Source organism: Cebus imitator, unplaced genomic scaffold, assembly GCF_001604975.1.
Source record: "Cebus imitator isolate Cc_AM_T3 unplaced genomic scaffold, Cebus_imitator-1.0 Scaffold43, whole genome shotgun sequence".
Taxonomy (NCBI): domain Eukaryota; kingdom Metazoa; phylum Chordata; class Mammalia; order Primates; family Cebidae; genus Cebus; species Cebus imitator.
The window spans coordinates 2429529-2447187 of NW_016107358.1; the positions used below are offsets into that span (position 1 = coordinate 2429529).

Consider the following 17659-nt stretch of genomic DNA (forward strand, 5'->3'; position numbering starts at 1 on the left):
CTATAAACTTTTGTGTGTAGGTTTTTGGGTGGATGTAAGTCTTCATTGTCTTTATTCTCAGGGATGAAAGCCTAGAAGTACAATTGCTGGATCATATAGTAGTTACAAGCTAAGCTTTTAAAGAAGTTGCCAGACTGCTTCTAGAGTGGCTATACCATTTTACATTCCCACCAGCAGTGAATGAGTGATCAGTTCATCTGCATCATTGTCAATATTTGATGTTGTCACAGTTTTTTATTTTAGCTATTCCAATAGATGTGTAGTGATATTTTGTTTTTTTAAAATTGACAGTAATGATGTATATTTATGGGGTACAATGTGGTGTTTTAAACTATGCATATATTATAGAAATAATCTAATTAGTGTATTAGTTCATTTTCTGTTATAACAGATTTATAACAGGATGCCTGAAACTAAGTACTTTATAATGAAAATGAATTTAATTCTTGCAGTTATGGAGACTGAGAAATCCAAGATTAAGGGGCCACTTCTTGTGAGAGCCTTCTTGTTGGTGGAGACTGCAGAGTCCCAAGGTGGTATAGAGTATCAAATGGCAAGGGGGCTGAATATGTTACCTTGCTAGCTTAAGTCTCTCTTCCTTTAATAAAGACACTAGTTCCCTTCCCATGATAACCCTTTAATCCATGAACTCCTTAATCCAGTAATCCATGAATAGATTAATCCATTCATGAGGACAGACCTCTCCTAATCCAATCACCTCTTAAAGGCCCCATCTCTCAATACTACCACATTAAGCATTCAGTTTCAACATGCATTTTGGAGGGAACAAACATTCGAACCATAAGCACATATATATCATCTCACTAATTTATCATTTTTTGTGGTGGTAAGAATGTTAAAAACCTGTTTTAGCAATTTTGAAATATGCAATACATTATTATGTGTGGTCAACATGCAGTGCAAGAAATCACTAAAACTTTCTTCAGTCTAATGGAAACCTTTTACCCTCTGATCCACTTCTTCTGTTTCCTCATTCCATCTTCTGTGTCCTCATTTTGTACTCTGTTTCTATGAGGTCACCGTTTTTAGATTTCACATGTGAAATCATACTGTAATTCTCTTACTGCTTCTGGCTTATTTCACTTAGCACAATGTTCCTCAGTTCTATCCATGTTGTCACTAATGACAGAATTGCCTTTTTTAAAAAGACTGTATGGTTATTTTGTTGTGTATGTGTACCACTTTTTAAATTCATTTATCCATTGATAGACACTTAGGTTGCTTCCATATCTTGACTATTATGAACAATGCTAAAATGAACATGGGGATGCAGATATCTCTTCAACATACTGGCTTCAATTCATTTGAATAGATACCCAGAAGTAGGATTTGTGGATCATATGGTAATGCTACTTTTAGTTTTCTAGGAAACTGCCATATATTTTCCAAAATGGCTATACTAATTTACATTCCCACCAACGGTGTACAAGGGTTTCCTTTTGTCTACAGCCTCACCAGCACTTGTTATCATTCATCATTTTGATAATAGCCATTCTAACAAGCATGAGGTGATATCTCACTGTTGCTTTCATTTGCATTTCCCTGATGAATGGAGATGTTGAACACCTGTTTTATTTACCTTTTGGCCATTTGTGTCTCTTCTTTTGTAAAATGTCTGTTCAGATACTTTGCACATTTATTAATTGACTTGTTTTCTTGCTGTTGAGTTGTATGAATTCCTTCTATATTTTGCATGTCAGCCCCATATCAAATGTGCAGCTTGCCAATGTTTTCTCCCAATTCATATGCTAGGAGAATCCTAACGTCATCAGCAAACAGAGACATACACTTCTTCCTTTCCTGTGTGAATGCCTTTTATTTCTTTTTTGTGCCTAATTGCTTTAGCTAGGACTTCCAGACTATGTTGAATAGCTGTGGTGAGAGTGGGAATCGTTGTTTTTCTAATCTTTGAGGAAAAGCTTTCAACTTTTTATTATTGAGTATGATGGTGTCCGTGGGCTTTTCATATATGGCCTTTATTGTGAAAAGGTACATTCTTTCTATGCCTATTTTATGAGAGTTTGGCACCACGAATGGGTGTTGAATTTTGTCAAATGCTTTTTCTGCATCTATTGAGATACTTGCGTGGTTTTTCTTCATTTTGTTAATATGGTATTCTTTCTTCCTCCCCTCTTCTCCCCTCCACCCCTTCCCCTCCCCTCCCTGGTTCCGCCACCCAGGCAGGACTGCAGTGGTATGATCTCAGTTCACTGCAACCTCCACCCCCAGAAGGCTCAAGCTATCTTCTCACCTCAGCCTCTCAAGTAGTTGGGACCACAGGCACATGCCACCTTGCCTAGCTTTTTGTATTTTTGTAGAGATGGGGTTTAGCCTGTTGCTCAGGCTGGTGTGGAACTGCTGGGCTCAAGATACCCATCTGCCTCGGACTCCCAAAGTGCTGGGATTACAAGTGTGAGCCACCGTACATGGCCCATATTTATTGATTTATATATGTTCAAACATCCTTGCATCCCAAAGGTAAATCCCACTTGATTTTGGTGAGTGATCTTTTAAATTTACTGTTGAATGCAGTTTGCTAGTATTTTGTTAACGACCTTTGCATTTGTGTTCAGCAGGGATATTGGCCTGAAGTTTTCTTTTCTTGGGGTGTTCTTGTCTGACTTTTGTGTCGGGTAATACTGGCCTCATAAAATAAGTTGTGAGATAGTCCCTCCTTTATAGTTTTTTGGAAGAGCTTGAGAAGGATTGGTATTATTTCTTGAATGTTTAATGGGATTCACCTGTGAAGCCACTGGGTCCTGGGCTTTCCTTTGGTGGGAGATTGTTTATTACAATTCAATCTCCTTATTCATTATTGGTCTACTCAGATTTTCTGTTTCTTCCTGATTTAGTCTTGGGTTACATGTTTCGAGGAATTCATCCATTTCTTTTGTGTTATCCACTTTGTTGATGTATAGGTGTTCATAGTAATCTTTTATGGTCTTTTGTATTTCTGGGATATTGAAAGGAGTTAGCCAGCTTGCTTTAGGCAGACAGTAAGGGAAGGGTCCTCAGAGAACCTCTGACCTGCCCCACAAGTGTTTACACCAGATGTTTTGTGCAGATAAGGGAACTTGTACAGGGGGATTGCCTAAACATGCCCACAGTGGCCTAAGGGCCGGCATGCACACTGGGGGAATATAGTGGAGCCACCAGAAATTCACATCTTATACAGATAGGAAACTCAGCCTCATCAGGTTATATATAAAGCCCTTATATACAACTGTGATGGGGCAATGAGCAACCTGTTTTCAGGACCCCTCTCTTTACTGAGAACTTTCCTTTTACTTAATATATTCTACTCCAGTTACTCTTCAAGTGTCTGCCTAATCATTCCTGGTCATGAGACAAGAACCCAGACCTAGCTGAGCTAAGGAGTAAAAATCCTGCATCAATATCAGTTGTAATATCTCCTCTTTAATTTTGGATGTTGTTGGAGTTTTTTCTCTTTTTCTTTCTTTGTCTCAAGATATTTTTAAATGTTCCTTTTAACTTTTTCTTTGATTCATTGGTTGTTCAGGGGCCTGTTATTTAATTTTCACATATTTGTGAGTTTTCCAAGATTCTTCCTGTTACTAATTTCTAGGTTTGTGCCATTGTGGTCAGAACAAATACTTGATATGATTTCAGTCTTCTTAAAATTGTTGAGATTTGCTTTCTGATCTAATATATGATTTACCCTGGAAAATACTCCATGTACACTTGAGAAGAATGTATATTTTATTGTTGTTGGATGAAATTTTCTGTAAATATATTTTAGGTCCATTTGGCATAAAGTATAGTTCAAGTCCAATATTTCCTTGCTGAGTTTTGGTGTAGATGATCTGTCCAATGTTGAAAGTGGGACATTATTGTATTGCAGTTCATGTCTTTCTTCAGATCTATTAAAACTTGAGTTTGACTATATACTTACTTTTACTGGTGAGTTTTTATTTTTATATATTTTCATATTGCTACTTCATGACATTTTCCTTCACTGTGAAGTACCCCTTTTATTATTTCTTATAAGGCAGGTCTAGTTGTGATAATATCCCTCAGCTTTTGTTTATCTGAAAACATTTTTTTTAAAGCTCCCCTTCTTCCCTTCCTTTTTGAAGGACAGGGTTGCTGAGTATAGTATTTTTGGGTAGCAGGTGTTTTGTTTTTTTTTCTTCTTTTAGCTCTTTTAATATATCATCTTATTCCCTTCTGGCCTTCAGGGTTTTTGTTGAAAGATCTGATGGGGGGGTTCCTCTTTTATTTAACAAGTTGCTTTTCCCTTACAACTTTTATATCCTCTTTTTGTCTTTAACTTGTCATAATTAATTATAATGTATCTTGATGTAGTTTGCTTTGGGTTCATCCTGTTAGGTGTTTGTTGAGCTAGATCTGGATTTGCTTCCTTCCCCACACTTAGGAAGGTTTTTGCCATTGCAGTAGATTCTCATTCAATGTTCATAGGTTCTTGGAAACCACAACTTTAAGCAAAATGATTTAGAGCAGGTTTTTGAATAACATCATTTTATTAAATGGCATTTAATTATGTTGATGAGAAAAAACTCCTTTCATTCTATGTTATTTTGCTTAAAGTCACAGTTTCCAAGAACCTATCAATGACATTAAATGAGGACTTGCTATGTTGCTTTGAATATATTTTCTCTTCCCTCTCTTGTACATATATAATTCACATGTTCTGTTTAATTGTATCTACTAAGTCTGTTAGACTGTTTCACTCTTTTTTTTTCTTTTTTCTTTTCAGTCCTCAAGTTATGATTTACCAATGACCTGTATTCAAGTTTGCTAATTCTTAATTCTTATTTCTGCTTGATTTATGGATTTATTCTACTGTCGAACCTCCCTATTGGAATTTTCACTTTAGTTTTTATATAATTCAGTTTGATGCTTTGTTTGGTACTTTTTAATATCTTATGTCTCATTGTTGAAGTTCTCAGTTTTTTCATGCATTGCTTTCCCTACCTCAATAAGCATTGTTATGACTGCCCTTTTGAATTCCCCATCAGATAAATCACATATTTACATTTCATTAGAGTCAGTTTCTGGATATTTATCTTGTTCTTTTATTTGGAACATATTTCTATGATTCTTCATTTTCCTTCATTCTCTGTGTTGTTTTCTGTACTTTAGTTAAAAGAACCACCTTTCTTAGTCTTACAAGACTGGTCTTGTGTAGGAGATATTCCTTTCCAATCAGCCTGGTCAAAGATTTTTAGCAGCCATTAACTTCTTTGTGCTTGTAAACTCTGCTATTTTTATTCTTAGTGCCCCCCCCCACCCAAATTAAAGAGTTTCAAGTCATTGCCTTGAGAGAGGTGGGATAGAAGCCAGTCCCTTGAAATGCAGCTGGAGAGACTGAGGTGTTATGTGTTCCTGTTTCTTTTTTCTTTTCAGAGAAGCTTAGAGCTAGAGTTTAATCTCCTACTCATTCTGCCCTATACCAAGGAGAATGTCTGAGGCAGATGCCTATACTCTCTATAGACTGCTCACATTGAACCCTGAGAGACTGCTGCTGAATGTTTTCAAGTTAAAAAAAAAAACAAAACCCACCTTTTTGTTCTTTGTTGTCTAGGAGACTCAGAAGTGCAGAGCTCTGTCAACTCCCAGACTAGGAGCCAGTCTCTTGCATGAAGGCTATAAAAACTAGGGTACTCCATGTCTGCAGAAACTACTTCCAGGGAAAGTCTGCAGATCTGGATTTCTTGTTGGCACAAGCCAAAGAAAAAGGTATGGTGGGAGTGACCACTCTCCTTTTTGAACAAGCAGAAATCTCACACACTCCTGTCAGGGAGAAACTTCTGGTCTAGAGTTATTACTAAAGGAAGCCATAAAGGAAGGGGCAGAGAGTGCCCACTTTATCTTTTATACATGAAGAAACCCCCGCCCCCTCGCCTTTTTCCAACTGGAGTTTAAAGGAGTTTATTTCTAGAGCAAGCCAGGGGAAAAGGTGTGGGAATGCCATCCTTCCGATTCTTGGTAGCAGAGGTCTCCAGTTTCTTTCAACAGAGAAATCACTGGGCTGGGATTGTTATTGGAGCAAGTAGGGGAAAATGTACGAGTGCCTATTTCCTGTTCAAGCAAGAAGTCTCAGATCTTTCTTGCAAGGGGACTCTTCTAGTCTGGAATAGAAGCAAGCCAGGAAAAAAAGATCCAGGAATACCCTTTTTGCTTCTCAGGCATGGAGAGATCCTCCCCAACAGCTTCACTCTCATGAGAGATTGCAGGAATTTATCTCAGGAGCAAACCAGGCAAGAAAGCATGATGAAAGGGTGGTACCATCTTTCCTGTTCTTGCTGGAAGAGGCCTCCAACCTCTTTCCTTTGAGAAATTGTATGGTTGGAATTGTCACTAGAACAAACTAAGGAAGAAGGTGGGAATGTTGTCCTTGTTTAGGCTTGAAGAGGTTTATTCTTTATTTGCTATATACGCTCCCGGAAGCTGGCGTATTAGAGACCAGAACCACATTGAACTAGTGGAAAAGGATTCAGCCAAATCCTTTCCAGGGAGAGACTGGCAGCTGGGCTGATCCTGGGCATTATAGTAGCTGACAGAGCTTGCAAGGTTTAAAACCTCCCTTTGTTTTTTGTGTTTGAGGGAAATCCTCCAATGCCTTGTCCCTATGATTTCTCAGACACAGTGATTTAAGAGCCAAGCCCTTTGAAAGTGATGGTAAAAGCTGGACATTTGGTGTTTGGCACAAGCCCCTCATTCCTTGGGATCATGCTAGGAGTTGGGGTTTCCTTCCTGGTTATAAGACTCTGTGCACAGGGTGGGGTTTGTGCATGAGTGTAGCTTTACTTTTCCTACCAATTTTGATGTGGATATTTTCTTCATTGTCTAGGGTGTAGGAGTCTTTCAGCTGGATTCTGCCTTTCTTTTGGAAAGAATTGATCTGTGTGTAGGTGTTTCCTTAGTGGGTCTGTGGGAGAAGGGATAGCTTCCTATGACACCATTTTGCTGAGATTTCTTTATTGCAGATATAATTTGCATTTTCCTAATGACTAGTGTTTTCCTTGACATCTGTGTATCTTCTTTGGTGAAATGGGTCCTCATTCTTTTGCCTACTATATTTATTAGGGTTTGCATTACTATAAAGGAATATTTGAGATGGTAATTTATAAAGAAAAGAGATTTAATTGGCTCATGCTCCATAGGGTGTACAGGAAGCATGGTGCTGGTATCTGCTTCTAGTGAGGGCTTCATGAAGCTTACAATCATGGTGGAAGGCAATGGGGGACCAGGTGTACTTATGGTGAGAATGGGAGCAAGGGGTGATGAGAGGCACCACACGGTTAAACAAGCAGATCTCCGGTGAACTCACTCATCACCAAGGGGTTGGCACTAGTCATTCATGACAGATTCACTCCCATGATCCAACTACCTCTGACCAGACCCCCCCTCCAACGCTGGGGATTACATTTCAACATGAGATTTGGCAGTAATAAATGTCCAAACTATAAAACCTACATTCTAATTGTATTGTTTGCTTTTTTATTGTTGAGTTTGGGGAGTCCTTTATGTGTTCTAGATACTAGTTCTTTCACAGATATGTGGTTTGCAAATATTTTCTCCCACTCTGTAGTCTGTCTTTTCATCTCAACAGGATCTTTTGTAGTGTAAACATTTTTAATCTTAAGGACTATCCATTTACCAATTTTTCCTGGTAAGGATCATACTTTTGGTATCAAGTCTGAGAACTCTTTGTTTACCCTAGACCCTAAGAATTTTTCTCCTATGTTTTTCTCTATATTTTATACCTTTACTTTTACATTTCAGTCTGTTATCCATTTTGAAATAAGGTATGAAATTTAGATCAATGTTGGTTGGTTTGTTTGCCTATGGATGTCCAATAGTTTCAGCACCAATTGTTAAAAATCTTTTATATAATAGTGGATGACCTTGACTAGTTAAACTACCTACCTGGTTTTGTTTCCTTTGTCTAAAAAATGAGGAGATTGAACTAGGATTAGATGGGTATCATTTAAGCTGCATTCCTAGAAGTTCTGGGGTCCCAGGAAGCCTCATTAAGAGCAGCAATGTGGGTGAGGAGTGAGTAGAGCTCTCATGCTGTCCCTGACTTCATCCAGGGAAGTGCTGTTTTTTATGTTTTATATTTTTATGGTTCTATCTGATATGTGTTTTGACATGGTACCCACTCCTATAAACAAGTTTGGAGACCCTTAGATTAGATAATATCTGAAGTACCTTCCTGTAGTCCATTACTATGATTCTAAGTGTTCAGGATCATAGCTCACTTTTCAACTTGCATATTAGCTTTCAGTCTCCTTTGTTAGTTTATTGAAGGGTTACTCATGTGAAATCATATTTCTCTTTATAAATATGATAGAATTTATGAAATCAATTAACAGTTTATGAATCAATTTGTATGTCAGAAACTGAAAATTTGTTAAATATATTAGAATTTTACAGTCGAATCATTTATTTCACAGAATTATGATGCCTGGAAGAGAGCATAAGGAGCTAAAATCCTACATAAACCATGTACCAATCTCAGTCTCTCTCTTATCATCCACCTGTCTAGCTCTTGCCAATTCACAGAGCATTTGCAACAGTATTTTACCAGCTCCCAAAGGGTTACTTGCAGCAGCTTTTTACCAGCTCCCTAGGGTTTACTTGCAACAGCTTTTTGAGATTAAACAAAATCGTGTTTAAATGATCATACCTATTTTCAAAATGAGGAAACAGACTCAGTTCCAGTGACCTGCCCAAAGCTACAGAACTAACAAGTATCAAGTAGACAACAAAGAGAAGAGCTCACATCATTAATACCTAGTCCAGTTGTTTTCCTTCATAGTTTATATATTAGGGTTTCAGTTGGTATTTTCAAAAAGTTGGTATTTGCTACTTTAGCTTTTTGTCTGTAAAGTGGGATAATAACGTAACACACTCAAATAGTGTGTGTGTGTGTGTGTGTGTGTGTTTCAATTAAATAGGGTTGAGCTAGTGCATTTGAAAAAAATTTCACTAGAAAGTGCCCCCTGTTCAAATGGTGGTTATTATTATACACTTTGGCTGCATCTGGGAATCCTAGCAGGCAGCTTTGTGTGCTTGCTGATTCCTATTCATGGGAAATGTGTTTGTTTATATCACAGTGTATTATCTATTTTTCCTTTTAATACCCATGTGGCCAAATTGCGAACTGCCATATTAATAATACACAAACATATTTGAGAGGGTGGTTAGACTTAATGGTTTCCATAAAGTTGTTTTAATAGTTATTTTTCGACAGATGGACAGCTTACATTTGGCCGCATTTCTGTGACAGTGTGATGATTGAAGTTTTCAACAGATGGCATACAAATACTTGGGAAAACACCCTTCTAATATTAATTGTTACAAAAAAGACTTTTAGATTGCCAGAAAACTGATAGTCTGTATTCCCAAGTCCTTAGTCTCTGCTATTATAATTATAATTTAGATGATTTGGAAGTTTTTATTTCTGGCACTTGGATTTATTTTGTAAATGAGCATATATAGCTGCCTTAAAGTGAAATGATGAGGAACACCGTGTTATCAATTAGAGATTCAACATAGACACAGCATTTAAATCCTCCTACAGCTGATAGATGTACATAATCTCCTCTTGCTGAGTCATTCTACTTCTATACCATACATATAAAATGTAACCTTTCATAAGAATCAACTGTCAGATACTTATATGTTCTTTCTCAAAGTCTAACTTAAAAAAAACTTACCAAACTTAGAATTTTCAAACATGTTCATCAATGTGATGAACTCGCCAGCCTTCCAAGTTGCCTTGCTTCTGCTGTTGACTACCTAGCATGGCTTCTGGAATTAGTAAGTGAGGAATCTGACAATAAGTGGGGCAGGAAGGAGAGGCATGAAAATCTGTGGTGGCATTTATGATTGTTATAATGACAAAGGATATTTACTGATACTTAGCAGGTGCAAGCCAGAGTACCTGTACCTGCTACACCACACAGTAAAGTTTTAAACAAGAAAGAAATATTCCATGTCATACATTAATTTGAACATCTGGCTGGACAACCATCTGAGCCTGGAACCCAACTCTGCTTAAATGAAATGAAAGAGTAGGTTTTGTAATACGTGGTATTTTTGCAGAGCTTTAGTATTCACAGAATATTAAATATTAGCCTCCACCTATACCTCTCCTCCTTGATTTTACTATGCTACTATATAAAAGGCTGAAAGACTTCTGATCTGATTTTATTGATCCTAAATTCTGACTGTTTTATGCTAAGTAAGTTCAAGCATATAAACACTTTTTTGTATCTTTTAGTATAGTCATGGACTGAGCATTTACTTAGTAAACAGATATTATAAATTTACTTTCTTATTTCTCCTTTTTATCCTACATAGGGCATATTTTAATATTTAATCCTTGATATTTTAAAATTCTGAGAAAGTTATATTATCCATGCTTTTCTAGATTTAAAGAGAAAATTATAGAATGCTTGTTATTATAAAGGGGCTCTGAAATTGATCAGAACAAGAAGCATTACTATAGAAAATTAAGTAATACAAGACAAATTATTTCTCTTCTTGTCCCCTTGTGCACACATCATTCATTATTGGAATCATTAAAAGAAAAGGATAGGATCATGACTCTAAGTCTTTAATATTTCGGAATGTAGTCTCAAGAAATTCGGTATCATTCTGCTTTTATGAATGTCTTAAACTGATTTTCTTTTGGCAAGTTGTATCAGCTAGATCTTCTTTGTGTTTGTCATTGCAGATGGCGTTTACTGATTGTTTCAGTTTGACCTACCCTGGCAACCCCCACCCAGGAGACTTGATCGAAGTGTTCCGTCCTGGCTATCAGCACTGGGCACTGTACTTGGGTGATGGTTATGTTATCAACCTAGCTCCTGTAGGTGAGGTTTATTTCCAGTGTCTCCTGGGAACAAATATTTAGTGTTCTTGTTACAGGAAGGAATCATGGGTGAAATAATAAGACAAAATTGAAATAAAATATAGAAAGCAAATAAATCCAATTAATCTAGGTTTAGAGAAGGATATTCTAAAACCGAAGCAGCATTGAAGAAGTCACAAAGGCCAATTCACATTAAATTTTAAAACCTCTGATTTAAAAAAATCACAATTAAAAAGTAAATAACCAGCTGGAGAAAATATTTAAATGTCTTTATGTATTGCACAAATAGGTTATTTTGATTCATTCAACACCTATTTCTAGATTACCTAGTATGTTCTGAATGCTACTCTAAGTGCTGGGGGAGACAGGCATCTCCCTGTGTGGTGGAGTTTATATTTTAGTAAGGCGGGACGGACCATGAGCAAGTTACAGAAATGTTAAAATTGTGATAAATGATACAGAAAAAATAAGAAGGTAGGATGACAAGTGCTGATGACAGGTGGTGGTGGGTAGAGGTGCTATGTTAAGTGAAGTGGTCAGGAAAATTTCATAAGAAAGTGGCATTTGAGGAAAAACTTAAAAGAGGTAAAGAAACCAGTCAAATGCTTTCTGGAAAAATATTATCCCAGGTCAAGGGGCAGCAAACACTAAAACCTTAACAAACAAATGGATAAAGAATTATGAACAATTTGTAAAAGAAGAAAACCAAAAACTAATACACTCTTTGAAAAAATTTCAACTTTCTGGCCTAGGAATTGTGAAATAAACCAATGAAAGATTTCATGCCTGTCTCATGAGCAAAGGTTAAACAGTGGTAACAATCAGTGTTAAGAATATAGTGAAATGAACATAAATGTATTGTTGATGTTAATATATATTGAGAATGTTTTGCACAAAAACAATATAACAGGATGTGTTGAAAGTTTTCAAAGGGGTTCATGTTCTTTGACCCTGTAATTGTACTTCTCGGAATCTATTCTGGGGAAATATTTAGAGACGTACACAAACATTTCTGTATAAGGATATTAACTTCTGTGTCATTTGTAATGGTTTAAAAAGGAGCTAATGGCATATGTTCAATAGGAGAAAGTTAAATAAATTATGATTTAGCCGCATAATATAAATATTATATAGTATTATTAATTATAATATTTTCTAGTATTCTTTACTGAGGAATCTTCATTGCTTCACTGAGGGAAACTGCAGTAAGAATAGAGGTGGTGCTGGCCTCAGAGATGCCTATGTCTAGGGGCTTAACCACTATTTAGACTCCCTGTCACACATCTGTATTTTTGTCTATATGCTGTCTTCATTTTCCCAGACTATGTCTCTTTAAAAAAACTGAACTGATGACATAAGCAGCTTTAGGTTCTGTCTCATAGGTTATTTAGAACCAATACGAAAGAGCTAACTGTAACTACCTGTTACAGTTAAAGAATCATGGAGACAGACTCTAATGGCTCCAGTATGAGTCCTGTGTTCATTGCTGGACTATCACTGTGCCCAAGAGAATGAAATTCTGTGACTGGCCCAGACAGAGTTGTTTCCAGGAAGAAATAGGCAATGGTGGATTTGGTGTTGGATAGATAAACATAACAGCATCTGTAACAGCCATTAAAAGTCTTACATCTGGACATGTTTTATTGCAGGGAGGTTGATCTTAATATAATATTTATTTGAAAAAGATTAACCACATGCTTAAGCATAAAGCAAGTCTCAATAAATTAAAAAAAAACTGAAATCATACTAAGCACCCTCTTGAACCACAGTATAATAAAAATAGAAATGAATACAAAGAAGATTTCTCAAAACTATACAAAAATGTGGAAATTAAACAGTGTGGTCCTGAATATCGATGTATGATACTTAATATTGATTGTTAATGTGATTGAATTAAAGGATACAAAGTATTCTTCCTAGGTGTGTGTGTGAGGGTGTTGCCAAAGGAGATTAACATTTGAGTCAGTGAACTAGGAGAGGCAGACCCACTCTCAATCTGAGTGGGCAACATCTTATCAGCTGCAAGTGAGGCGAGGATAAAAGCAGGCAGAGGAACATGGAAGGATTACACTAAGTATTCTGGCCTCCATCTTTCTTCTGTGCTGGACGCTTCCTGCCCTTGAACATGGGACTCCAAGTTCTTCAGCTTTTGGACTCTTGGACCTACAACTGTGGTTTGCCAGTGGCTCTCGGGCCTTTGGCCACAGACTAAAGGCTACACTGTTGGCTTACCTACTTTTGAGGTTTTAGGACTTGGACTGGCTTCCTTGCTCCTCCACTTGCAGATGGCCTATTATGGGACTTCACTTTGTGATTTGTGAGTCAATACTCCTTAATAACTCCCTGTTATATATACATCTATCCTATTAGCCTTGTCCCTCTAGGGAACTCTGAAGAATACAGGTGGAAAATGAAATCAAGGCAGAAATCACAAAGTTCTTTGAAATTAATGAAAATAGACATATAACTTACCAAAATCTTTGGAATACAGCTAAATCAATGTTAAGAGGAAAGTTTATAGCACTAAACACTGTCATTAAGAAGTTAGAAGGGTCTCAATTTAGCAACCTAACATTGCACATAGTGGAACTAGGGAAAAAAAAAAAAGAACAGACCAATCCCAAAGCTAGCAGGACAAAAGAAATCTAAAACTGGAGAAAAACTGAAAGAAATTGAGATACAAAAATCCACACAAAAGATTAACAAAACAAAGAATTTGTTTTTTGAAAGGATAAACGATTGATTGACTGCTATCGATAACAAAAAATATCCAAATAAGTGCAATCAAAAATGACAAAGATAACATTATAACCAGTCCTACAGAAATACAAAGGGTACCTAGAGACTATTGTGAATACCTCTATGCACAAAAATTAGAAAATTTAGAGGAAATGGACAAATTTCTGAAACACACAACCTTTCAACATTGAGCCAGGAAGAAAGAAAAAACCTGAACAGAGCAATAACAAGTTCCAAAATTGAATCAGTAATAATAATAATAAAAACCTACCAACTGACAAAAGCCCTGGAGCAGATGGATTCACAGCCAATTCTACAAGGTGTACAGAGAACTGGTACCAATCCTACTGAAACTATTCCAAAAACTCAAGGAGGTGGGGGCTCCTTTCGAACTCATTCTATGAAGCCAGCATCATCCTGATACAAAAATCAGACAGAGACACACAAAAAAGAAAACTTCAGGCCAGTATTCCTGATGAACATACATCTAAAAATCCTCAACAAAAAACTAGCAAACAAAATTTAGCAGCACATCAAAAAGTTAATTCATAATCAAGTAGACTTTATTCCTGGGATACAAGATTAGTTCAACATGCACAAATCAATAAATACAATTCACCCTGTGAACTGAGTGAAAACCAAAAACCATATGATCATCTCAATAGACTCAGAAAAAGCCTTTGATGAAATACAATATCGCTTTATGATAAAAACCCTGCACAGAGGGTTGGAACATACCTCAAAATAATGAATCATTTATGAGACAACCACAGCCATCATCATACTGAATGGGCCATTCCCCTTTGAAACTGAAACAAGACAAGGACGTTCACTTTCAGTATCCCTGTTCAACATAGTACTGGAAGTGCTAGCCAGAGCAATGAGGCAAGAGAAAGAAATAAAAGGCATCCAAATAGGAAAACAATAAGTCAAATTACCTCCTTTTGCTGAATATATGATTCTGTACCTAGAAAGCCCTAAAAACTCCACCAAAAGGTTCCTGGAACTGATAAACAACTTCAGTAGAGTTTCTGGATACAAAATCAGTGTACAAAAATCAGTAGCATTTTTATATAACAATAACATTCTAGCTGAGAGCCAAATTAAAAACAATTCCATTTCTAATAGCCACAAATAAATAAAATACCTAGGACTATATCTAACCAGGAAGGTAAAAGATCTCTACAAGGAGAACTATAAAACACTGCTAAAAAAAATCAGAGATGAGGCAAATAAATAGAAGAACATTCCATGTTCATGGATTTGAAGAAATAATATCATTAAAATGTTCATATTGCCCAATTCAATCTATAGCTTCAACACTATTTCTATCAAACTACCAATGCCATTCTTCGCAGAATTAGAAAAAATATTCTAAAGTTTATATGGAACCATGAAAGAACCTGAATAGCAAAAACTAAAAAAAAAAAAAAAAAGCTGGAGGCATGTTACCCAACTTCAAACTCTACTAGAAGGCTATAGCAACCAAAACAGCATGGTACTGGTACCAAAAGACACACAGACCAATGGAACAGAATAGAGAACCCAGAAATAAACTCAAGTACCTGAAACCATCTGACCTTTGACAAATTGAACAAAAATAAGCAATGGGGAAAGGCCTTCCTATTCAATAAATGGTGCTGGAATAACTGGTGAGCCATATGCAGAAGAATAAAACTGGACCCCTACCTTTCACCATGTGTAAAAAATTAAGATGGATGAAAAGTTTAAATAAAGAACTCAAACTATAAAAATCCTAGAAGAAAACTTAGGAAAAACCCTTCTTGATATCAGCTTTGGCAAAGAATCTGTGTCTAAGTCTCCAAAATGAATTGCAAGAAAAACAAAAACTGGCAAGTGGGACCCAAATAAACAAAAGAGCTTCTCCACAGCAAAATAAATTATCAACGGAGTAAGTAGCCTATAGAATAGGTGAAAATATTCATAAACCATGTATCTGACAAAGGTCTAGTGTCCAGAATTTATAAGAAATTTAAATAAATCAACATGGAAACAATAATCCAATTTAAAAATGGGCCAAGACAGGAACAGACACTTCTGAAAAGAAGGCATTCAGGCAACCAATAAATATATGAAACAATGCTAATCATAGACATGCAAATCAAAACCACAGTAAGATACCATCTCACATTAGTCAGAATGGTGAGTATTAAAAAGTCAAAAAATAACAGATGTTGTTGAGGCTGCAGAGAAAAGGGAATGTTTATACACTGTTGGCGGGAATGTAAATTAGTTCAGCCACTGTCAAAAGCAGATTGGAGATATATCAAAGAGCTTAAAAGAGAACTGCCATTTGATTGAGCAGTCTCATCACTCGGTATATACCGAAGGGAAAATAAATCATTTTACCAAAAACTACATGTACTAGAATGTTCATTGCAGCACTATTCACATAGGAAGGACATGGAGTCAGTCTAAATGCCTATCAGTAGTGGATTGGATAAAGAAAATGTGACACACACCCACCATGGAATCTATGCAGCCATGAAAAGGAAACCATGTCCTTTGGGAAGAGCTGGAGGCTGTTATCCTAATGAAATTGATGCAGGAATAGAAAGCCAAATACCCCATGTCCTCACTTATAAGTAGGAGCTGAACATTGAGTACACATGGACATAGAGATGGGAACAATAGGCACTGGGACTATTAGAGGGAGGAGAGAGGAAGGTGTGACCTGAAAAGCTATGTATTGGGTACTCTGCTCACTACTTGGGTGATGGGATCATCCATCTCCAAATCTCGGCATCACAAAATATACCCATGTAACACACTTGCACACGTACCCTCTGAATCCAAAACAAAAGTTGAAATGCCAACATTTTCAAAGTCTTTAGATGGCATTAGAGTTGATTGGACTGGTCACTGTACCTTACTAACCAGAATTCTCCTTTATAGATGGCATTCCTGCATCATTTACAAGCGCTAAGTCTGTATTCAGCACCAAGGCCTTGGTGAAAATGCAGCTGTTGAAGGATGTCGTGGGAAATGACACATACAGAATAAACAATAAATACGATGAAACGTATCTTCCTCTCCCTGTGGAGGAAGTCATAAAGCGGTCAGAGTTTGTAATTGGACAGGAGGTGGCATATAACTTATTTGTCAACAACTGTGAGCATTTTGTGACACTGCTTCGCTATGGAGAAGGAGTTTCAGAGCAGGTAAGTTTTCTTTAGGAGATATTCTTCCATTGAGAAAAGAGTGACTGTTGGCTATGATAAGGTTCCTAGGTCTCAATCCAAATGAAAAGAACCAGAAAATATGAGAATACTGAAGGACATGGAATGGACTTGAGTTGTCCAAGGTCTTGCAATAAGTTAATACCAAACTGAGACTCAAACATGGGTATTTTGAATTTTGGGTTAGAAGGGACTTGAAGTAGAATCAAGACCATAGCATTCTGTCAGTCTTATTATCTTTAGTCTTTCTTTTTTTCCTGTTACTTCACCATACAGTAGTCTCAAATCAGTGCCCTCATATACCGAAAAGAATATGATGGAAAGGATGTTGACTTAATTTTGAGTGGGAGCTTATTTACCAATATCACAGATGATTGTTCTTAAATTGCTTTTCATTGGTGAACAGAGGCTAACTAATGACATATCTTAGTGGGTTTGCGAATGTTTTATCTTTCCCTGCAATTGCTAATTTCAATGAGATTTTGTGCGTTTAAGTAGATCCTTTGATTCACTGAGCTTTTGGATGACTTTTGATAGATTAATTGACTTTATTTTTAAAATACTTTACAGTTCTGTCGGTTACTACCACTGTATGACAGATTTCTTACTAATGGCATGCTTAATTGTCTTTTCCCTACCTGTTGTCCCACCAGTCCAGTAAACTAAAGATGTATAAGGTGATAGAAGAGAATAGATATATAAAACTATAATCAAAAGAAAGTTCTCTTCATCCAAAATACATATAAAAGTATTCATTTAAAATATGAAAATATGAACAATAATTTAATAGATTAAACTCCAGGGAGTTGTTAACTATGAAAACTTTTAA

General features: G+C 36.5%; 1 protein-coding gene across 6 annotated transcripts in view; it reads left to right on the forward strand.

The window, feature by feature from the left end:
• Nucleotides 1–17659, forward strand: part of PLAAT1 (phospholipase A and acyltransferase 1) — a 28224-nt gene that overhangs the window by 3820 nt on the left and 6745 nt on the right. For 4 of the 6 annotated variants that reach the window (XM_037737822.1, XM_037737820.1, XM_037737821.1 and 1 more), the window contains exons 2-3: nt 10754–10892; nt 16547–16812. In XM_037737822.1, the coding sequence (XP_037593750.1) occupies nt 10754–10892; nt 16547–16812 (405 nt within the window). Of the gene's footprint in view, nt 1–5572; nt 5743–6506; nt 6577–10753; nt 10893–16546; nt 16813–17659 lie in introns of those variants that run through there. The other 2 variants (XM_037737819.1, XM_037737823.1) reach the window with 2 other exon arrangements.